The 24,191-nt window shown below is 45.4% G+C and overlaps 1 protein-coding gene across 2 annotated transcripts in view; it reads right to left on the reverse strand.

Annotated features, from left to right (window-relative positions):
* Positions 1 to 3,510: 3,510 nt before the first annotated feature.
* Positions 3,511 to 24,191, reverse strand: part of NABP1 (nucleic acid binding protein 1) — a 67,267-nt gene continuing 46,586 nt past the window's right edge. For both annotated transcript variants that reach the window (XM_044302873.1, XM_044302871.1), the window contains one exon: positions 3,511 to 4,556. In XM_044302873.1, coding sequence (XP_044158808.1) covers positions 4,366 to 4,556 — 191 coding nt within the window. In that variant the 3' untranslated portion in view covers positions 3,511 to 4,365. The remainder of the gene's footprint in view (positions 4,557 to 24,191) is intronic.

A 24,191-nucleotide genomic window follows, 5' to 3' on the forward strand; every position in this document is an offset into this window, starting at 1 on the left:
GCCGCCAAGAGACTCCGCCTGCTACTGACCGCCGCCATCTTGGACCGAGCACCCCAAAGGCAGCTTCAAGGAGTTCCCTGGCATGGCACTTCTTCAAACAATGTGCTGACGACAAGACCCGAGTGGTTTGCACGCTGTGCCATCAGAGCCTGAAGCGAGGCATTAACGTTCTGAACCTTAGCACAACCTGCATGACCAGGCACCTGCATGCAAAGCATGAACTGCAGTGGAGTAAACACCTTAAAAACAAGAAAGTCGCTCAGGCTCCCCCTGCTACCTCTTCTGCTACTGCCGCCTCGGCCTCTTCCTCCGCCTCTGGAGGAACGTTGGCACCTGCCGCCCAGCAAACAGGGGATGTACCACCAACACCACCACCACCTCCATCACCAAGCGTCTCAACCATGTCACATGGCAGCGTTCAGCTCTCCATCTCACAAACATTTGAGAGAAAGCGTAAATTCCCACCTAGCCACCCTCGATCCCTGGCCCTGAATGCCAGCATTTCTAAACTACTGGCCTATGAAATGCTGTCATTTAGGCTGGTGGACACAGACAGCTTCAAACAGCTCATGTCGCTTGCTGTCCCACAGTATGTTGTTCCCAGCCGCCACTACTTCTCCAAGAGAGCCGTGCCTTCCCTGCACAACCAAGTATCCGATAAAATCAAGTGTGCACTGCGCAACGCCATCTGTAGCAAGGTCCACCTAACCACAGATATGTGGACCAGTAAGCACGGCCAGGGATGCTATATCTCCCTAACTGCACACTGGGTAAATGTAGTGGCAGCTGGGCCCCAGGCGGAGAGCTGTTTGGCGCACGTCCTTCCGCCAAGGATCGCAGGGCAACATTCTTTGCCTCCTGTTGCCACCTCCTCCTTCTCGGCTTCCTCCTCCTCCTCTTCTTCCACCTGCTCATCCAGTCAGCCACACACCTTCACCACCAACTTCAGCACAGCCCGGGGTAAACGTCAGCAGGCCATTCTGAAACTCATATGTTTGGGGGACAGGCCCCACACCGCACAGGAGTTATGGCGGGGTATAGATTAACAGACCGACGAGTGGTTGCTGCCGGTGAGCCTCAAGCCCGGCCTGGTGGTGTGCGATAATGGGCGAAATCTCGTTGCAGCTCTGGGACTAGTCGGTTTGACGCACATCCCTTGCCTGGCGCATGTGCTGAATTTGGTGGTGCAGAAGTTCATTCACAACTACCCCGACATGTCAGAGCTGCTGCATAAAGTGCGGGCCGTCTGTTCGCGCTTCCGGCGTTCACATCCTGCCGCTGCTCGCCTGTCTGCGCTACAGCGTAACTTCGGCCTTCCCGCTCACCGCCTCATATGTGACGTGCCCACCAGGTGGAACTCCACCTTGCACATGCTGGACAGACTGTGCGAGCAGCAGCAGGCCATAGTGGAGTTTCAGCTGCAGCACGCACGGGTCAGTCGCACTGCGGAACAGCACCACTTCACCACCAATGACTGGGCCTCCATGCGAGACCTGGGTGCCCTGTTGCGCTGTTTCGAGTACTCCACCAACATGGCCAGTGGCGATGACGCCGTTATCAGCGTTACAATACCACTTCTATGTCTCCTTGAGAAAACACTTAGGGCGATGATGGAAGAGGAGGTGGCCCAGGAGGAGGAGGAGGAGGAGGAAGAGGGGTCATTTTTAGCACTTTCAGGCCAGTCTCTTCGAAGTGACTCAGAGGGAGGTTTTTTGCAACAGCAGAGGCCAGGTACAAATGTGGCCAGCCAGGGCCCACTACTGAAGGACGAGGATGAGGATGAAGCATGGTCACAGCGGGGTGGCACCCATCACAGCTCGGGCCCATCACTGGTGCGTGGTTGGGGGGAAAGGCAGGACGATGACGATACGCCTCCCACAGAGGACAGCTTGTCCTTACCCCTGGGCAGCCTGGCACACATGAGCGACTACATGCTGCAGTGCCTGCGCAACGACAGCAGAGTTGCCCACATTTTAACGTGTGCGGACTACTGGGTTGCCACCCTGCTGGATCCACGCTACAAAGACAATGTGCCCACCTTACTTCCTGCACTGGAGCGTGATAGGAAGATGCGCGAGTACAAGCGCACATTGGTAGACGCGCTACTTAGAGCATTCCCAAATGTCACAGGGGAACAAGTGGAAGCCCAAGGCCAAGGCAGAGGAGGAGCAAGAGGTCGCCAAGGCAGCTGTGTCACGGCCAGCTCCTCTGAGGGAAGGGTTAGCATGGCAGAGATGTGGAAAAGTTTTGTCAACACGCCACAGCTAACTGCACCACCACCTGATACGCAACGTGTTAGCAGGAGGCAACATTTCACTAACATGGTGGAACAGTACGTGTGCACACCCCTCCACGTACTGACTGATGGTTCGGCCCCATTCAACTTCTGGGTCTCTAAATTGTCCACGTGGCCAGAGCTAGCCTTTTATGCCTTGGAGGTGCTGGCCTGCCCGGCGGCCAGCGTTTTGTCTGAACGTGTATTCAGCACGGCAGGGGGCGTCATTACAGACAAACGCAGCCGCCTGTCTACAGCCAGTGTGGACAAGCTGACGTTCATAAAAATGAACCAGGCATGGATCCCACAGGACCTGTCCGTCCCTTGTCCAGATTTCGGGAAGTTTGGCCGAACTTCTCGAACCCGAACATCCAGGTGTCCGCTTAACTCTACTGTTGAGCAGGGGTTAATATACTAAAGTAATCAGCAAGAAATGTTTTACCTATTTAAAGAACCTATTTGAACATACCTAAAACAAAAAAAATATATATAATGTTCAAGGGTGGATACTCACTTAAAAAAAAAAAAATAATAATAATAATAAATAAGAGGACTTGTTGGCTTTCCTCCCCATTTTATTGCCCCCAGAAATGTATTAATAAATTGACAACTGGGTGTAACCATTGTCAAAAGGAACATATCCCTACTGCCAGCATTGACTGGACAGAGTGCGAGTGTGTAATAAAAATAGAAAAAGCTGTTGGAGAATTAAGAGAAATAGAAGGATTTACCAACAAACCTCCCAGGAAAGGTGACAGGTCCTCTCTAAGATTTTGGGTCTAAGCTACAGGTGATAACCGAGTTGGGCTAACCTTTAATTAAAGGGAACCCGTCACCATGAAAAATGCAATGTAAGCTGAAGGTAGCATGTTATAGAGCAGAGAGTGCTGTGCAGATTGATATACAGTTCTGTGGGAAAAGCTCCAGTATAACCTGCATTTCATGAATTAAATTTTCTGCTCATTCTGGGCTGATAGGACCTCCTCCTTGACTTCAAAGCCCACAATGAGCAGGAATTTAAAATAAAATACAAGTTACACTAAATCTTTTCCTACAAAAATATTTATCAATCTGCTCAGCTCCTCCTGCTCTAAAACCTTCTGTCAGCAGCTTAAACGCCATGTTAAATGGTCAGGTTCCCTTTAATTACAAGACGAAGAATGCACCTTACCCAATGTTCAATTAAATGAGTTTCAAGTACACTTGGAGTAAGAAAACAAAACAAAAAACCTTTATAGATTTTCCAACAACATTTAATGAGGGAAACCCGTATATAATTGCTTGCCACTTTAAGCATTGTTCTTAAAGGAGTTACCCTGTTTTTTTTTTGTTCAATTTGTAATTCCCCCACATAGTGGAAACTGTAAAGTGTACTTATCTGCTCCCTGCTGCTGGATTCCAGCTCCATGTTTATTCCACTTCCGGTCCCCAAATGTCCCCTTCCTGCGCAGACTGGGTCATTTGTGGCACTGCTGCCATTGACTGACCTCAGTGGTGACGCATCTCCAGGCAGCACATCAGTGGCTGCAGAGCTGACCAGAAGTGTAGTCAAGGCAGCCGGGGACCCTCAGAGACAGAACAGCAGGGACACGGTAAGTATACTTCCCTTCACAGGTCCTGTTGGATGTGGAATTTAAATAAGAAATAAAAACTGGGACAACACCTTTAAGTGTGAACTTGGGCATAATTAAGGAGAATAAATGTTCCCTGCAATCCCCAGGTGAATGCAGACTTCACTCTGCAAGTCCAATTTGGTCCAGTGTGGCAGTTCATCAAAATTCTATACATCAATATTCTCCTGATGATTACTCAGCTATTGGATATACCATCTGGAAACGCAACTATGAGATACAAAATAGGTTAAGAGATCAAACTCTTCACATTAACCATAAATAAAAGTGCACTAAGTGTTCAAGTAGAGCAGTGGTCTGCAATGTGGCTCTCCAGCTGTTGCAGAACTACAACTCCCACTGTGTCCTGGCAGGTCATGCTAGAAAGTGTAGTTCAGCCATAACTGGAAAGCCACAGGCTGCTGACAACTTAAAGAGTGTGGGATGTCATTTAGCAGGGTACACATTAGCATATACATGTCATCTCTTTGCTCTTCTTGGGTCTCTTCCATTGCTGATGTTGGAAACTGTTTGCTGAGCAGGATTAGCCGGTGGAGCAGTTGTTTGCGGGTTTATGGGTCCTCGCCCATTTGTTCTACCATTGTTACTATATGAAGGCACATGATTAGGAAACGAGTTTAAAGATCCTGGCACATGCTGTGGCCCATTACCTGCAAGAAGGGAAGCAAGCATTAAAAATGTGTGATTTAGGAATTGCACAGCATGAAGACACATTCCTACCAGAAGCCTGACTGCCATTTTGGCAAATACCACACACTTGAATAATTAGATATTCAGCTTCACACTGTATTATGTGTACACTTTAGGCTACTTTCACACTTGCGTTCGGGGCTCCGCTTGTAAGTTCCGTTTGAAGGCTCTCACAAGCGGCCCCGAACGCATCCGTACGGCCCTAATGCATTCTGAGTGGATGCGGATCCGCTCAGAATGCTTCAGTATGGCTCCGTTTGTCCTCCGCTCAGCAGGCAGACACCCGAACGCTGCTTGCAGCATTCGGGTGTCCGCCTGGCCGTGCGGAGGCAAACGGATCCGTCCAGACTTACAATGTAAGTCAATGGGGACGGAACCGTTTGAAGTTGACACAATATGGCTCAATTTCAAACGGATCCGTCCCCCATTGACTTTCAATGTAAAGTCTGGACGGATCCGTCTGAAGCTACTTTCACACTTAGAATTTTTTCTAAAATATAATGCAGACGGATCCGTTCTGAACGGATCCCATCGTCTGCATTATAGGAGCGGATCCGTCTGTCCAGACACCAGACGGATCCGCTCCAAACGCAAGTGTAAAGTAGCCTTATTCATTTCTCCACAGATTTCAACCGCAGTTATGTAATTGATTAAATCTGTGGCAAAATCACTATGCAACACAAGCAAATTATGCAGCAGAGAAAGCCCACTGAATGTGTAAACAGCCTTAAAGGGGTATTCTGGTGACAACAAGTTATCCCCTATCCACAATGATAAGATGACAACTATCAGATCGATGGGGATTCCAGCGATAGGATCACGAGAACAGGGGCCCTGTACCCCGTGGAGCAACCCTGAAATGGACAGTGTTGCTCGGTGGAAAAGCACGTCGCCGCTACATGCATTTCTATGGCAGCACCGGAGACCAGCAACATACTCCGCTATATCCAATGCTCCCATAGAAAGGAAAGAAGCAACAGCTTGTTTTTCCATGCAGCCACTCTGTCCATTTTAGGGTTGCTCTATGGGGTACAAAGCCCCTGTTCATTGGAGTGCATTCCAGCAGTTAGGACCCCACCGATCTAATAGCTATCCCCTTATCCTGTGGATAGAGGATAACTTGTTAGAACTGCTCCCCTACGATCAGATGTTACCAAAACTATACAGCTGTGTCCATTGTGTAGTGGGTGCAACTGGTAAGTGCAGTACTTCCCTTATTGAAGAGAATGGTAACAGCTGCAGTAACCAGCTCCGTCCACTATACAACTGACACAGCTGTTCATGGAAGATGGGGGTGTCTGATCCTCCACCAATCCGATATTGATGGCGTATCCTTATGATGGGCCATCTATATAAAAATCCTGTACAACAGTAATATGGAAGTGCACCACATGAGGTTTTAAAGGTCCAATATTTTGCAGCGATCAATTTCTTAAAGGGGCACTTGTTTTCACGTACTAAGGCCTCCTGCACACGAGCATGTGTGCCCCATGGTTGTCCTGCGGCCCAAAAAACGCGAGCCACAATGCACAAACACCGTCCGTGGGACAGCCGCAGCAGATCGCGGACCCATTCACTGTAATGGGACCGCGATACGGGCGTTCTGCAAAAAGATGGACATGTTCTATCTTTTTGCGGAATGGAAGCACGGGACGAAACCCCATGGAAGCACTCCATAGTGCTCCCGTGGGGTTCTGTTCCACATCTCCGAATTTGCAGACCCATTGAAGTGAATAGGTCGGCATCCGTGATGCGGAATGAACATGGAATGGTGCTCGTGTATTGCGGACCCGCAAATACGGCCACAGGGCACACAAATTTGTGTGCAGAAGGCCTAAGGAGCAATAGGCGACTATGATCTGTAATTAAAAAAAATAAATATAAAAACATTTTTATTTAATAAATATGAAACTTGTTCCTGTGTTGTATCCAATTTCCTCAGTGTGTTCAATTAGCACGGCACAGACAATGACTTAACACTCTGTTAAGGCTGGTGACTTAAGCTAGTTGCACACTAGTGTCAGAGATTTGGCAGGCTGTTCCGGTACCTCCTCGTACTCCGCCACTGCTGGAAGTTTGTTGGGCACTGTCCGGCCCCATTCACTATAATGCGGACCGGCAGAGATCCCATCGCATTCCAGCAAATCTCCATTATAGTGAATGGGTCCGGATGGAGTCTTACAAACCTCCAGCAATGCCAGAGTGCGCAATGGTCTAGCAGGCTGTTACCTGTCGGATCTTGAAAGCTAGTCTGCAACTAGCCAAACTGGTAGTATAATGTAAAAAGCCTTGATTGCTTCTTTCATAACTAATTTAATGCAATGTATCTTGTGGGAGGTCCTCCCCAGGGTGCTATGCCTTAGATTAGTATAATATAAGAAGTATATGAGTGCCCCTATTGAACACGACCCAGGGACAGATCACAGCACCACCAAGAAAGACCCCTGTGTACAGGGAATAAACGTTGTGCTTGGCTCACCATACCATACCCACAGTGAACACATGTCTCTGTCCTTCCTGCTCCTTAAATGGCTTCTTCACTCTAAAGACAGGAGCCTCAGTGCCGATTACCTGAACACCCTAACTTTTCACACTACTCCACACCCAAATGCTGTTATACACCCATAACTTTACTGGGTCCTCAGACTGCACTGACCAGAGCAGTCAGAAAGCTGGTTTACAGCTCAGTGGTCTTTCTGAGACTGTTGCTAAAACTTGGAAATCTGGATATTAGCTCAGTTATCATATGGTCCTGGGATAGCCACAGTGCGTGATTTTCCCAACATGGGGCAAAAGAGCGTTCTTTAGTCCTCGGTATGGAATTGCTTAATTGACTACTCTATTCCATATAAAGTGAGTGCAAACGAAAACAGAAAAAAATGGTCTTCTAGGGAGCTGGATTCTAAAACTAATTTTATAAAAATAGACAAGCAGAAGGCTTCACGTTTCGGAGACGGTCCGCCTCCTTCCTCAGGCCAACAGATATGGACTTCACTGCAATGCACCAGAAGTAAAAAGTAAAAAAATGACGTTTTGCATAACTTACCAGTAAAATCTCTTTCTCGCTCTTCATTGGAGGACACAGGAACCGTGGGTATAGCCATGTCCTCTAGGAGGCGTTGACACTAGTACAGAGACCACCTTCAGGAGAAAAAGGAATGGGTCGGAGAACTGCCTTATCCTTGTGAAGACCCAGGAAGGGTTCTCTGCAAGAGAGCACCCCCAACTCGGACACCCGTCTGGTGGATGTGATAGCCACAAGAAAAACCTACCTTCTAGGACAGGAGCCGGAGAGAGCTCTCCCCAAGGGCTCAAAGGGAGAAGACTGGGAGAACTATATTTAGATCCCAAAGCGGTAAAGGACGGTATGGAGGAACTGTATGTGCCACTCCCCGAAGGAAAGTTTCCATGGGCACCAGAGGAACCAGAGGACGCTGGAAGCTGCCCCAGGATAGAAGCGCCAACACCTGATCCATCAAGAAAACTAAGGGCAAAACCAAGGTCCACCTTGATTGTAGAAAGGATAGGACCGTGGAGAGAGAAAAAAAAAAAAATGAGTGAGGGAATGTCCCAGCTTTCACAGAAGCCTAGGAGGACCGCCAGGTCCTATAATAATAGGTCCTGGGCGGTACAGGCCTGAATCATAGTGCGGATGACGTCCGCCGAAAAAAACTTCCTCCACCTCAGGATGCAGTTTTAGTAGCCATGCCGTCAACCAAGACCCTAAATGCCGATGCAAGACCAGACCCTGAAAGAAGGTCGTCTCTGAGTGGCAGTAACAAGGGACATCTCCTGGAAGGAGAACGAGGTCGGCGTACCACGCGCGACGGGGCCAATCCGGAGCAACTAGGATTTGTCGGAATACCCTCCATCTGATCCTCCGTAGAACCTTCGGTAGGAGAGAAGAAACACGTAGGGAGGGAGAACTCCCACCAAAGAGATGTGAGGGCATCCATGTCGTATGCTTACGGAGCTCCTGCTCGGGAGAGAAGGTGGGGAGCTTTCGTGTAGATGCCATTAGCACACCCACACCCATGGAAGGAGTCCCCATAGAAGAAGGGATGTGTAGGGCGCCACAGCCCACCAGTCGGGAACGGAGCGTGTCTGGAATGGAAGGCCACCAAAAGAATACCCCGTGCAATGCAGATGAGGGAAGGCATGCGGGGTGTCAGAACTATGATCCAGAGGAGGAAAAGGACAGGGGAAGAATAGGCTAGTCCAAGCCCATTTCCCGTCTGAGACTGGCGCTATACAGAAGTAGCCAAGGATTAAGTGGCTGCGCAAAAAACTGCCTGAGGAGGAAGCCGGGCAAGGGGGGGTCACACTGTATTGCTAGCCCCATACCCCAGCAGAAGAGGAGGCCACCCGCAAAGGCCACCGAATCTAGTGCTAAAAGAGTCCATCACCTGACGAAAGAGCTGAACAGACAGAACCCAAGTATGTAGTGGTAACGCAATACCGCTCTCACAGTAGTAGCCAGCACTTGCCCAGTCAGTGCAAAAACTGAGGGAGGCCTGAGACTATCCGTAGAAGCCACGTACCATACTGCCCCAGTTTAAGTAGAGCAACCTTAAAAACTCTACCTGGAACAGTGCTTAACAGGAGCAACTGCCAAGCTGGCGCCAGGATAGAGCCCCTACCTGAGGGGATGTCCCACTGCAGCGACCACGAACTCCAGCATTAGCGAAAGGCTGCACCTTTGGAGGAGAACACGCTGTAGCTGCTACCAGAGTGCCAGCATAACCACTTTCCCAGAGAAGGAGAAGTGGTGGATAGAGAATACAGTCAGTGAAACACTTGACTCGCTGGAACGTACTCACCATATATGTGGAATGGTATACGCACTACTACTGATGCAGACAAGATCATGACCGACTGGAACAATGGAGGCCCATGGAGACGGGAGTCTCTAGGACACAAGTGATGCTAGTAAACCCCCTGAGAAGACAGAGGTGTTATAATCATGGCCAAAACCAGCACCAAAAGAACACATTGAAGAATAGCCACTGTATCCACTGGCATCACTCATATAGCACTAGAGTAAGAGTACCGGGCACCGTTGAATACCGACTGTTGAATTGCCGTATCTGAAGATGTTCAGTTTTTCCCCGCTAGTAGATCACTTGCGAAAGGGGGGGGGGGGCAGGCAGGAAGCACAGTGATGTGCAACACTCTGCCTATGGAAGGATAGTGTGACAGTCGGACCGTATCCAACGGTGGTGCAACTACTCTAACTGTGAAAGGTGGAATGCGTACAGAGTACTTAAGCCAGTGGTAGGGAAAATACCCCACCTAAGAAGGGAAGGGGGTTAATGCCCACAGCGAGAAACTAGTGCATATGGCGAGTCCTGTACCCTGTGGGAGTACAATTAGCACCTAAGTAAGGGGGGAATGAATACAGCACACCTTGTAACCAGTGATAATGTCATCCCGCCACCTATGAAAGGAGCTAAAGAATACAGCAGGTACTGAACCCAGTGGAGATGCAATTCCGCCACCTACAGAAAGGTGAATGCATACGTCCATACGTGAAATCAGTGTTATTGTACTTAGTCCACCTATGGCAGGGGACAATGTATAAGGTCAGTACTGTATCCCAAAGTAGTGCAATTACTCTGCCTAAGGAAGGGGGTAATGCCTACGACAAGTGCTGCTGGCCACCGTAAACGCAATCTTAGGAGATTGCTTCGTATTCATGTCAGGGTCTGAAACAGTGATTCGCCTCCCCCCCCTCGGACGGACCCGCTCCTGTGAGAGGGTGCGCCTGAGCGTGACCCTGGGAGGAAGGGAGGGAGTGTGGAGATATCTGAGGGGAAGATGACCTGCTGTGGTCCGCTAGCACGCAGGTCTACCCTTCAGAATATCGCCCTTGGCAGTTGCGGACTGGGCAGGTGGGGCCTTATCAACCAAACGACCCAGGGGGTGGAATGGGAATTCTAGAGGTCTATCCACCGGATCGTGCAGGCGGTGCATTATCAATCCAACGACTCCGGAGGGTGGTTCGCACAGGTGGAGAATTATCAACCAAACGACCCGGGAGGGTGGATTGGGAGGACAGAGGTCCCTAATTGAACCGTGCCGGCGGAGAAATATTAACCAAACGACCACAGAGGGTGGACTGAGAGTTCGAGCAAGCCCCCAATGGATTGCGTAGCTGGGAATTATCAACCACAACGACCCAGTAGGGTGGATTGGGAATGTCAGAGGTCCTGTATTGAATGCGCTGGTGGAGAATTATCAACCAAACGACCCTGGAGGGTGGATTGGGAATTCCAGGGGCTCTCCACTATATTGCGGAGGTGGAGAAGGACAGATTGCGGAGGTGGAGAGGACAGATTGGAAATCCTGCAGAGGTCCTTCACTGAACTGCGCAGGTGGAAATTATCAACCAAACGGCCCCAGAGGGCGGATTGGGAACTATAAGAGGTCCTCCTTGTCCGATATGACACGGGCCCAGCATGATACCAACAGACAGGGTAGTCCTGCAGTAGTGAGGGCAGAGGAGGGGGACCCATATGGCGCACATCTGTTTTATAAAAAAATAAATAAATAAGGTGCCAGCCTAAGCGCACCAGAGGCAGGAAGGGGTTACGTTTTTTCCCATTACAAAACCTGCACTAGAGCAGATCCCTAGATATGCCGGCCTAGAGGTGGCTGCAGAAAGGGTTAAGGCCAGTTGAGGACCGGGGGCGGAGCTCAGCATGTTTCTGGGGGAGGTCGAGTAGGGCGGGAATAATTTGCGCCAGAGAGGCCTCCCCCGCCTTCCAGGGGACGAAGTTTGCAGCCTAGCAGGCTGCAAAATGGCGAACCAAGCCCCTGCGCACAGCCGATTAGGGAATGGTAGCCCTGCATCGGCCGGCCACATGAGCAGAACAGCGGGCGAATGTGCCTGCCCGGCAACGGACGGGGGCTGCACCCCGGGCGGACACCAGTGTGGGCCAGGCAAAGAATATCGCGGCCGGAACACCGATGCGGTTCCGGCCGAACGTATGCAGTTAACCCCCTCTGGAGCAACGTGCCCGGCGTCCGCTCCTGAAAGGGGTGGCGATGAGGTAGGTGCCGCAATAGTGGATGGCGCCGGCCCTTCCGTATGTGGAAAATTACTGTCGGGGAGCGGGAGCCTCCTGTGCTCCCCTCTCTGCATGTGGGCTCCGGGCGGCGGTATTAACCCCCCATGTGCCGATGTCCCTTCTTGGAGACAACAAGAATGGGAGTGAAGGGAATGACAAGAGGGGTGCTGATGGCTTCAGGGGAGCTGGGAAATTGACTCAGGGGATAAGCATGCACCTGGTTGTTGAAGACTATTACCACCAAGAGTGAGGGAGGGCCAGGAGGGTTAACATACTCACCTATCTTCTCTTTTCTTTCCTGCCGCTATCTTCACCCCTCCTCTGGGCCAGCAGGGTCACCCCTTCAGCTACTGGCACCGTAGTGGCAGAACGCTGGAAAAGGGGGGCTTGGATGGGTGACCACCTTGGCTGGCGGGATGCAGGGGAGCGAGGCTGCCCTGGTCCACCTTGTCTTCTGTGGGGGAGGCAGCAGTGCGGGTGACCGGCACTGGTGCAGACCCCGGGAGAACAGGGAGGCGTGGCGTCCACTGTTTTCCCATCTGGAAAATGAAAATAAAAAATCTTCACAGTGTCTTGCCTCCTATTGACACTAGAAAAGTTCTCTCTCCAGGCTGGAGGGGGTATAGCTGCCAGGAGAGGAGCTAACAGCTTTTACTAGTGTCAACGCCTCCTAAAGGACATAAGCTATACCCACGGTTCCTGTGTCCCCCAATGAATTGGACGAGAAAAAGAAATAAAGGCTACATAAAGATAATATAAATGTAGTATTATGAGAATTGTGAGATCAAGAAAAATAGGTATGCATATTACCAAAAACACCTTACACGCACTTCATACGTTTCAAAGGCTTTTATCGACAATTACATGACATTTATGCAGAGTCAGTATTTGCAGTGTTGGCCCTTCTTTTTCAGGACCTCTGCAATTCGACTGGGCATGCTTTTAAATTAACTTCTGGGCCAATTCCTGACTGATAGCCACCCATTCTTTCATAATCACTTCTTGGAGTTTGTCAGAATTTGTGGGTTTTTGTTTGTCCACCCGCCTCTTGAGGATTGACCACAAGTTCTCAATAGGATTAAGATCTGGGGAGTTTCCAGGCCATGGCCCCAAAATGTCAACGTTTTGTTTCCCGAGCCACTGAGTTATCACTTTTGCCTTATGGCACGGTGCTCCATCGTGCTGGAAAATGCATTGTTCTTCACCAAACTGTTGTTGGATTGTTGGAAGAAGTTGCTGTTGGAGGGTGTTTTGGTACCATTCTTTATTCATGGCTGTGTTTTTGTGCAAAATTTTGAGTGAGCCCACTCCCTTGGATGAGAACCAACCCACACATGAATGGTCTCAGGATGCTTTACTGTTGGCATGACACAGGACTGATGGCAGCGCTCACCTTTTTTTCTCCAGACAAGCCTTTTTCCTGATGCCCCAACAATCGGAAAGAGGCTTCATCGCAGAATATGACTTTGCCCCAGTCCTCAGCAGTCCATTCACCATATTTTCTTAAGAAGATCAATCTGTCCCTGATGGGTTTTTTTTGAGAGAAGTTGCTTCTTTGCTGCCCTTCTTGACACCAGGCCATCTTCCAAAAGTCTTCGCGTCACTGTGCGTGCAGATGCGCTCACACCTGCCTGCTGCCATTCCTGAGCAAGCTCTGCACTGGTGGCACACTGATCCCGCAGCTGAATCCTCTTTTGGAGACGATCCTGGCGCTTGCTGGACTTTCTTGGATGCCCTGAAGCCTTCTTAACAAGAATTGAACCTCTTTCCTTGAAGTTCTTGATGATCCTATAAATTGTTGATTGAGATGCAATCTTAGTAGCAACGATATCCTTGCCTGTGAAGCCATTTTTATGCAACGCAATGATGGCTGCACGCGTTTCTTTGCAGGTCACCATGGTTAACAATGGAAGAACAATGATTTCAAGCATCACCCTCCTTTTAAACAGGTCAAGTCTGCCATTTTAACCCAATCAGCCTGACATAATGATCTCCAGTCTTGTGCTCGTCAACATTCTCACCTGAGTTAACAAGACTATTACTGAAATTATCTCAGCAGGTCCTTTAATGACAGCAATGAAATGCAGTGGAAAGTTTTTTTTGGGGATTAAGTTAATTTTCATGGCAAAGAAGGACTATGCAATTCATCTGATCACTCTTCATAACATTCTGGAGTATATGCAAATTGCAATTATAAAAACTTAAGCAGCAACTTTTCCAATTTCCAATATTTATGTAATTCTCAAAACTTTTGGCCACGACTGTACATTGTATTGCAGCTCAGTCCCATTCACTTGAAAGAGGCTGAGCTGCTCCTAGGCCACAAAATCGATTAACGTCTTGTCACGGGCCTAGGAAAAGGAGAGAGAAGGCCTCAGTGCTCATAGGAGTGCCGCTGCCTTCTCAAACTGCTGATCCGCAGGGGTCCTGGGTGTGCGAATCCCAACAATCAAATGCTGATGACATATCCATCAGTAAAATAAATAAATAAATAAATAAAAAAATAAATCTCGGAAAACCGCCAAACTAAACTTTCAAAAATAAATTTAAACTTTGAACATGTAGTAAAAATACACCGTTCTGTCCGTGTTCTTTTAAATGCATCTCTGTGGTGGTTGGACCCCATTTTTTCTGATACAGACATCTAAATCCCCTCGGTTAGCGTACACTACTCACAAAAAGATAGTGATATTTGGCTTCCGAGTGAAATTTATGGAAAATGTAAAAAGTTCACGCAGTGATATTATACGATGAAAGTAGAGCATGTAGGTAGAAGCATGCAATGGTGATTTCCTCATCTCAAACCATTTATTGACACAAAGGCCAATAACAGTGGTGGGCATACCCCCACAAATAATGGGCAGCCCTCACTCATTGAGTGAACCTCATTGAGGTTCTAGGGGTACAGAGTTATGAGCCTCTACACGGCGACTAAGCTGATCCCATAGGTTTTCAATGGGATTTAGGTCTGGAGGTACCCTAGTCTCCAGCAGCCATTCCCTAATGATGCAAACTTGATTAGCTGGCGCATTGTCGTCCATGAAGATGAAATTAGGCCTGTGTTTTGCTGATGCAAAGGCACGTTGACTGGATTAATGATGTTATTCAAGTAGTATGGGCTTGTCACTGTACCATTCACAAAGTGTAGGACAGTTGACTAGACACACCTGCCCACACTAACACCAGTGTTGTCTGGTGACAACAGTGGCTGATACAAAGTTATCTCCTTGACGTCTCCAACATCGTTGGCCGCCATCATTTCTGATCAACGTGAATCGAATTTCATCAGTGAACAGCACTGAGGCCTACTGGTCCCTCGTCCAGAGTAGATGCTCCCGGACCCATGCAAAACAATGACGCCTGTGCCTGGTGGTGTGGCCGGGTACCCTTGCAGGTCGTCTAGCACACAGACCACACTGATGTAAATGGTTTTTAATGGTCTGACGTGACACTTGGGTGCCTCTCACCTCCCTTAAATGTGCCTGGAGTTGTGCGGCATTCATTATCCGGTTCCGCAGGGCATTGTTCACAGTGAAGAGTCATCAGTGTGGGATGTGGCCAAAGGATGTCCAGTTCTATGCCTTTCTGTGACTCTTCCAGTCATTCTCTCTCTGTTGCAACCTGCTGATTCAGTGGAAAATAGGAATGTCCCACAGCGCAAAAACCACCCAGTGGTAAGATTAAGAGTTTTATCAGAGCAAGCTGTACAACGCGTTTCGGGGATATACCCCTTCAGGTACAAATTGACTTGCATACATAAAAGCAAATGACATACATTTAAATACATTGCAAAAAAACGCCAAAAACAAAGGGGGTGGGTCAGTGGGCGGTACTGAGAGAGCTCACAAAGATTGCTAAAAAAGAAAATATACAGGAGACAGAAAATTTCTTTTTTCTAGATAGCCTTTTAGGTATTTAATAACAAAACTGTGGTGCGATCCTTATTTCTTAGCTTTTTACTAGGAGTACTAATTCCTGATTGTTTTTATGGTCGCAGGACCTGGGAGGGTCATGTGAGCCGATAACATGACCTGTTTTGCGGCACGTGACCTCCTGCATCCCGAGACATCAGGAAGACTGGCTATATCGGGAGGCGGCCGGCCACGTGATCTGGCGGCTACACACGTCAGCCCATATCCTAGCAACCAAATGCTATGGCTACCTAAGAGGTGGGGAGTGTGGAGTTACGTCCGTTCAAATCGCTGCAGTGGGTTGGGTACAGCTGATTATATAGGATGCATTAGACTTTTTTATGACTTGGGATACATGTCAATGTGCTAAAAGCTAAATAGAGTATAATCTATCTAAAATGATAACTGTATTCTGGAAATAATTAGCTTATGCAATGAGGAATATTTTGGGTACAAATAAATGTTATTTTGGAAGTAGTGCACTGATACAGTAGAGAATAGGTGGAGTGTGTTATCATACAGTTATTTAATTGATAAAAAAGGGAAAATAGAACACAATAAATAGATAAATTGATATTGATTAAAAACTAGATGGAATAGGGTATATAATGTTGATAAAATCCCATGGTAGATGAATACATCCTATATGTAATAAAAAAAAAATGGTATTCATAATATAAAATAAAAATGTTGTGAATGTTATAAATGTATTAAATATTATAAATATATATATAAAAAAAAAAATATATATATATATATATATATATATATATATATATATATATAGTGAAATCTATGTAGACGTCTTGAAATAGGCATGATGTATGGGGTGTGTGTAGGGGACCTCATGTGCACCGAGTGATGGTATCGGGTGGTGGCGTTTTAAGGGAGGGGGGCATATGAAGGGGTTAGAGGCAATATTTTAATGGAACTGAAATAGGAAAGAGGGGATTTCATAGGTTAATTTCAAAGGCTTCATTAAGGCCATATGGATTGAGACAGTTCAATTTATAGATCCAGAACATCTCACGTTTTCTCAGTCCGGATAATGTTATATCCATTTGATCGAACTTGTTCGATCAGAGTGAACTTGCCGATGATGATGAATAGTAAGTAGCATGTCTGGAGATGCTGTGTTGAAGGAACCGTTTCTTAAAGTTGGATCTGTGCTTGTTAAGTCGATAGTACACCCCACATAGCGAAGACTGCATGGGCATGTAATTAGGTAAATAATAGTCATTGATCCGCAGTTCAATTCATCCTTGATCACGAAAGATTCGCCATTTGGGCCCATGAAAAATGTGGTGATATTTAAGGATTTACAGCACAAGCATCTCCAATGATTGCACATATAACTCCCCGGTATCCTGGAGCTGACTGGTCTGGCCACTTGTTCCGGCTTACTCTTCAATTTGCTAGGGGCTAACATATTTTTTAATGTCCTCGCCCTTCTGAAAATTAAAGTGGGTTCTTTGGTTAATTCTGTATTCAGGAAAGTATCCTTTTTCAGAATATACAAATGTCTGGATAGGACTCTCCGGATATCCGTATGATTACTATTATAGGTAGTTAAAAAGTTAGTATTGCTGCGTTTCTTGTCATTCTGTTCCTAACAGACAGTCTGACGGTGTGAGTGATTTGGCTTTATTAAGGGCTGCATCTACAATGTCTATTGTGTAGCCCTTTTGTAAAAATCTGGATCTAATTACCCCACTTTGTGTGATGAAGTCATAGTTTCTGGAACAATTGCGCCTAATTCGCTTGAATTGGCTAAACGGGATGTTTTTCTTCCATTTTTTAAAATGTTCACCTGAATATTAAGTAACTATTGCAGTCAACTTTTTTTTTAAATGTTCGTGTGTTGACTGTTCCGTTATTTGCACTTAGTTCCAAGTTGCGATATTCTGCAGTAAACTTATCGCTTGTGCCTGAAAGGGTTATGACCCAAACTAGTGGAGTAGAGGTATTCGATAAAATTGTTTATTGTTAAAAGGTCCCCTTTCCAAATCAGAATCAGGTCGTCAATATAACGACAGTAGAATATTATGTTTTGCGTCCAATATTTCGATTTGTAGATAAAAGCATCCTCAAAAGCCCCCATAAAAAGATTAGCAAAACTGGGCGCAAAACGCGTGCCCATCGCGGTCCCTTTTGTCGGTAAGTAGACGGTATCTTTAAACTTAAAAATATTATGAGTAAGAATAAAATGAATGCTCCTTAAAATAAAATCATTTTGTTCCGATGGTAGTTGATCATCACCATCTAAAAATCCCTTTACAAAGTTAATACCCAAATCATGCTGAATATTTGAGTAGAGGGATGTGACATCCAGGGTCAACCAGTTGTATTTGTCTTTCCATTTAACATTCTGTAAGAGCTGTATTAGGGTTGTAGAATCTAGAAGATATGATGGTAATTGCACTACATATTTTTGTAAAAGAATATCGACATAGTGGGATAGGTTGCAAGTAAGTGATGAAATGCCTGAAATGATTGGACGGCCGGGAGGGTTGGAAGTGTTTTTATGAATTTTCAGTAAATGATAGAAAGTGGCCAAAACTGCGTCTAACATGAATATATTTATATTCCTTTTTACTGAGAATGTGGGACGCTGAAATGATAAGAGCTTTGAAATGATAAGAGTGTTGGTGTTCTTTTAGAGGGCTCTCATCCAGCTGTTGATAGTAATCCGTGTCAGACAGTATGCGTATCGCCTCCTTGGTATAGTCATTCCTATCTTGTAATACAATGCCACCCCCTTTATCTGTGTTGCGGATTATTAGGCCCGAGTTGTCCTGTAATTGTTTGATGGCTCTCTTCTCTTTCGTGTTAAGATTATGTTTTTCAATTTGTATTTTATCGATGGCTCTAAAATCATCTAGAACTAGATCATAAAAGGTTTCTATAAAATTTCCCCTATGGTGTAGGGGATAAAAATTTTATCGTGGTCTCAGATCAGTACTGATGTACTGTCCTTTTGGTGTGGAGTCTGCCAACTCCTCCGGTGGGTCCGCCTCTTTTCTATGATTGGCTATGATATTGAAATGTCTCTTCAGAGTAAGGTTTCTGATAAAGTTGTGTAAGTCAAGAAAGAGGTTAAATCCGTCAGCTTTCGTAGACGGGCAGAATAAGAGACCTTTGGATAGAACCTTAATTTCTTCTTGGTTCAATTGATAACTAGAAAGGTTGAAAATCTTGATCTCTTTCATCTGGTCGCAAGGTAGTTTCATATTCTTCAAGCAACCTGCTGATGACACCCTAAGCTCAGTGGTCACTTCCATCTGAGAACATCCTGCTTGAAGCCTCGCGAGGTACTGTTGATCGATTGTTAGGTGTCATCTTGGTCTCATGATGTCAAAATGTAAACAGCATGAGGAGGAAGACTGTTTAAATACCAATTCTAACTGAACCAGGACATTTATTGGGCGATTCACGGATCAAACACCCGCTGTAAATTTGGCAGTTAAGATTCTTATTAGAGAACAGCAATGTGCATTCAAAAGTTTAGAGAAGGTCACCTGTAAACGTTAAGTGCATTTTAGATTCATCCTGAAATTTCATACACAAGTAGTGTCCAAGGGCTTTTTTTTTTGGTAGGACAATTTTTATTTTTCAATAGCACCGTTTTGTGAGTACATAGTGATTAATTTTCATTAACTGTTTAGAGAGGGAATGGAAAACAAAAGTAATCCTGCTTCTGTATGTTAAAGCTTACAAGCTGCTCACCATGCAGCATAAACATGTTACCTTTATTCTGTAGGTCAGTACAATTACAGGATACTAAATAAATACTTTTAATGTGTTTTTTGTACAATTAAGGGTACCTTCACACTAACGTTGTTAGAATTCAGCAGGCAGTTCCATTGGCGGACCTGCCGTCCGAATCCGGACCTCTGTATGCAAACGGATATTTTTTTTTTCCGGTTCCGGATCAGTTAGAGCAGACTTATTCATTGAAATACCGGATACGTCTTTCTGGTATCATCTGGAATAACGGATCCGGTATTTAATCTTTTTCCAAGCTAGAAAGAACTGTGCGTGCGTTAAATGGAAATTAATGCAGGATCCGGCAAGTGCGGTAATGTTCCGGAATTTTGGCCGCAAAAAATACTGCAGCAAGCTGTGGTATTTTGTCCAGTCAAATACCATACAAGGTATAGAAAGGAAGGCATCCTGATGCATACTGAAGATTGCTTTACATTCAGAATGCATTGGGACAAAACGGAAGCATTTTTTTCCCAGTATTGAGACCCTTCACCGGTTTTCAATACAGGAAAAGAATAACGCTAGTGTGAAAGTACCCCAAGTTGGAAAAAATGTCAGTTTCAGATGCTGCATGCAAGTCAAAGAAAATTATTAAGTGTAGGACATATAGGCATTATCTTGTATCGCCATTTTTTTCACCGTTGAGGTGCAGTTTTTTTGGGTCAAATGTGTTTTTCTTTTAAAATACAGCATACAAAAAAATTACATCAGTAGTATAGGGCTGGATGGTTTGGAAAATCAAAAGTGACAGGTGGACACGCCCCTTTCCGAAGGCGTCCGTGATTTAAGCAAAATATTTGATGACCGCCATTTTGTCCTATTTCATAGCCGCATCTATCACAGATATTCAACATAGCTATCTAACACAGATAAGTAGCATTTATAAATATTAACAATAGCTAATTGCGGCACCAAACTTTCCCGGGTGCCAATTACACGTATCTATCTTCTAATACGCCGCCTGTCCATCAATTTGTACAAACACCTACCAAATTTAGAAGTCCACACTATTTATACATGTGTTACTACGAGCAGCTGTGACAATAGCAAATAGTTGTCAAAACATGTCCGGACACATCCTAATATTTATCCATCTATATAATATCTATCAATTTATCTGCTATCTACCCATTTAATAGCTAAATATTTTATTATCTATCTACCCAATTTATCTTTCCATATACCTATTATCTAGTAATCAATCTAGCCCAAAATCTATATATCTAGATGTTATCTATCTAGCTACTTATTATCTATTATAGTGTTTAATAAAATATTATAAATATTTTATATATTATCTATTACCTATTTATCTATAAAATAATACTATAAATATTTTATCTATTATACAGCTATCTAACTGTTATCTATCTATAATCATGCTTAATAAAATAATATCAACTCTTTGAGGGAGCTCACCAGCTAGTGTGGAGCCCAGTCAACCGTTCACCCCACGGTACCAAAAACTCCAAATAATTCACTTATATGACAGGCTCTGAACACATCTCCTGTATTTTATTAATCCATATTATGTATAAACATACATTAAAATATTAAAAATACATTATTTGGGGATCCAGGCTTATAATATGCGGAGCTCACGCATAAAAAAAATAAAAAAAATAAAAATGGCCAAACTGGTATATTAAGGCCACTTTCACGCTCAAGACGGATCCGTCTTGAACACTATTGAAAGTCAATGGGAGACAGATCCGTTTTCTACTGTGCCAGATTGGGTCATTGAAAACGGATCTGTCCCCCTTGACTTACATTGTGTGCCAGGACGGATCTGTTTGGCTCAGATTAATCAAACTGACACCAAAACGCTGCAGGCAGCGTTTGTGTCCGTCTCCAAAGCGGAATGGAGACTGAACTGATGCATCCTGAGCGGATCCTTTTCCATTCAGAATGCAAACAGATCCGTTTTGGACCGCTTGTGAGAGCCCTGAACGGATCTCACAAACAGAAAGCCAAAACGCGGGTGAGAAAGGGAACCTGTCATGTGGATATTTGAATATAACCTAACTAATTATATACAATCATTACCGTAACTACTAAAAAGTGCCTTAGATGTATTCACTTACTGGTGTGACAGATGGTTACCTCATAATATACACACAAAGATGCCACATGCCGCATGCTAATGAGCCGATTTGAGTCCAGCGTGATGTCATTGAGTCCAGCATTTATTTAATTCAGAGCTATAGCCACTCCCCTGCCCACCTGCAGCTGATTCATATCGAAAATAGCTGTCAATCAGCAGCAGGTAGGAAGATTCAGGAGCTCATGAATATTCAGGACTCATCATTATGAGCTGGAGCTTTTCAATACAAGATGTTGGCAGATTGACTGGATCAATTAAAGAAAGTGACCCAGCATTTTGCTAAGAGAATCAGTCACTTATTTATGTTGCCCTTAGTTAGGACACCATAAAACTGGTGACAGGTTCCCTTTAAACTGTACTTTTTGGACGGTAATTCAGCAAATGTTAAATGCCTATATGTTGTTCACATTGATTGGGCTGCTGTTAGTCCATGTGAAGATTACACGTTTAGGTCAATATTCAGATGCTGCGTATATTCATGCGGTCATTCACATGGATGATAGCAATATGGAATTTAATAACTGCCAATTTTGCGGCACTAGTTTAGGGAGGGTGCTAATTTAAAGAAGCAAAGTCTATGATATATGTGAGCTGTGCTACTTGATAGTTTATAATATGTTCATACTAAAGCCAGGTGAATTTTGCAGGTTACTAACAACTGCGATCCTCTCTGCGGGATTCTCCACCACTTGTGTGTGTCCTCGCTGTGTGTTTCTTGCTCGGATTGAGTTACTCACAGCTTGCTCAGAACAAACTCAGGGGCTATACTCACCAACGCTTTGGAACACAAGCGCACCAACCCTCAGTCCCGGTATAGCGCCTTATGACTGTAATTGTTTAACTTGTAAATAAAAAGATCACCATCCTCAATGTCCTCCTGTCGGCTCTCAAAAACAAAACCAGACGCGTTTTGAAACAGAGCTCGTTTCTTCCTCAGTGGTATGCAAATCCATGGCCTGGGTCATCTCTATAGATAGCTTGGATCACTCAAATAAATGTATTATTCACATGCGTTAATAATAATCAAATTTAAAACATAATATGGGACATATTCACATTTCATAAGATACACTGATGAATTAGCGGTGACCAACATTAAATACTAATATATACTAAGCGTTGCAAAATAGTACACAACTTTGTCTACTAGCATATACATCTCCATCAGTTGTAATGTAATACCATATATTTATTCATATAGACCTCATAATTGGGATACACAGTACAGACCCAAATTTTGGACACACCTTCTCATTCAAAAAGAGTTTTCTTTATTTTCATGACTATGAAAATTGTAGATTCACACTGAAGGCATCAAAACTATGAATTAACACATGTGGAAATATATACATAACAAAAACGTGTGAAACAACTGAAAATATGTCATATTCTAGGTTCTTCAAAGTAGCCACCTTTTGCTTTGATTACTGCTTTGCACACTCTTGGCATTCTCTTGATGAGCTTCAAGAGGTAGTCACCTGAAATGGTTTTCACTTCACACATGTGCCCTGTCGGGTTTAATAAGTGGGATTTCTTGTCTTATAAATGGGGTTGGGACCATCAGTTGCGTTGTGGAGAAGTCAGGTGGATACACAGCTGATAGTCCTACTGAATAGACTGTTAGAATTTGTATTAGGCCTCATGCACACTGCCGTGTTTCACGGCCTGGATCCCTCCTGAGAGCAGGAGCGCACGGCGTCACTGGTTGCTATGACGCCGTGCGCCCCCTGCTGCCGGCACAGTACAGTAATACACTGGTATAGATCGTACCAGTGTATTACTGTACTGTGCCGGCAGCAGGGAGCGCACGGCGTCATAGCAACCAGTGACGCCGTGCGCTCCTGCTCTCAGGAGGGATCCAGGCCGCGGTTCCACGGCCCGCATACGGCCGTGAAACACGGCAGTGTGCATGAGGCCTTATGGAAAGAAAAAAGCAGCTAAGTAAAGAAAAACGAGTGGCTCAGATTAGAGACCAGGTCAATGCCACACAGAGTACTAGCAGCAGACATCTCTAGAACAACTGTTAAGAGGAGACTGTGTGAATCAGGCCTTCATGGTAGAATATCTGTTAGGAAACCACTGCTAAGGACAGGCAACAAGCAGAAGAGACTTGTTTGGGCTAAAGAACACAAGGAATGGACATTAGACCAGTAGAAATCTGTGCTTTGGTCTGGTGAGTCCAAATTTGAGATCTTTGGTTCCAACCACCGTGTCTTTGTGCGACGCAGAAAAGGTGAACGTATGGACTCTACATGCCTGGTTCCCACCGTGAAGCATGGAGGAGGAGGTTTGATGGTGCGGGGGTGCTTTGCTGGTGACACTGTTGGGGATTTATTCAAAATTGAATGCATACTGAACCAGCATGGCTACCACAGCATCTTGCACCGGCATGCTATTCCATCCGGTTTGCGTTTAGTTGGACCATCATTTATTTTTCAACTGGACAATGACCCCAAACACACCTCCAGGCTGTGTAAGGGCTATTTGACCATGAAGGAGAGTGATGGGGTGCTGCGCCAGATGACCTGGCCTCCACAGTCACCGGACCTGAACCCAATCGAGATGGTTTGGAGTGAGCTGGAGAGCAGAGTGAAGGCAAAAGGGCCAACAAGTGCTAAGCATCTCTGGGAACTCCTTCAAGACTGCTGGAAGACCATTCCAGGTGACTACCTCTTGAAGCTCATCAAGAGAATGCCAAGAGTGTGCAAAGCAGTAATCAAAGCAGTAATCAAAGCAAACGGTGGC

Source organism: Bufo gargarizans, chromosome 8 (assembly GCF_014858855.1).
Source record: "Bufo gargarizans isolate SCDJY-AF-19 chromosome 8, ASM1485885v1, whole genome shotgun sequence".
NCBI lineage: Eukaryota > Metazoa > Chordata > Amphibia > Anura > Bufonidae > Bufo > Bufo gargarizans.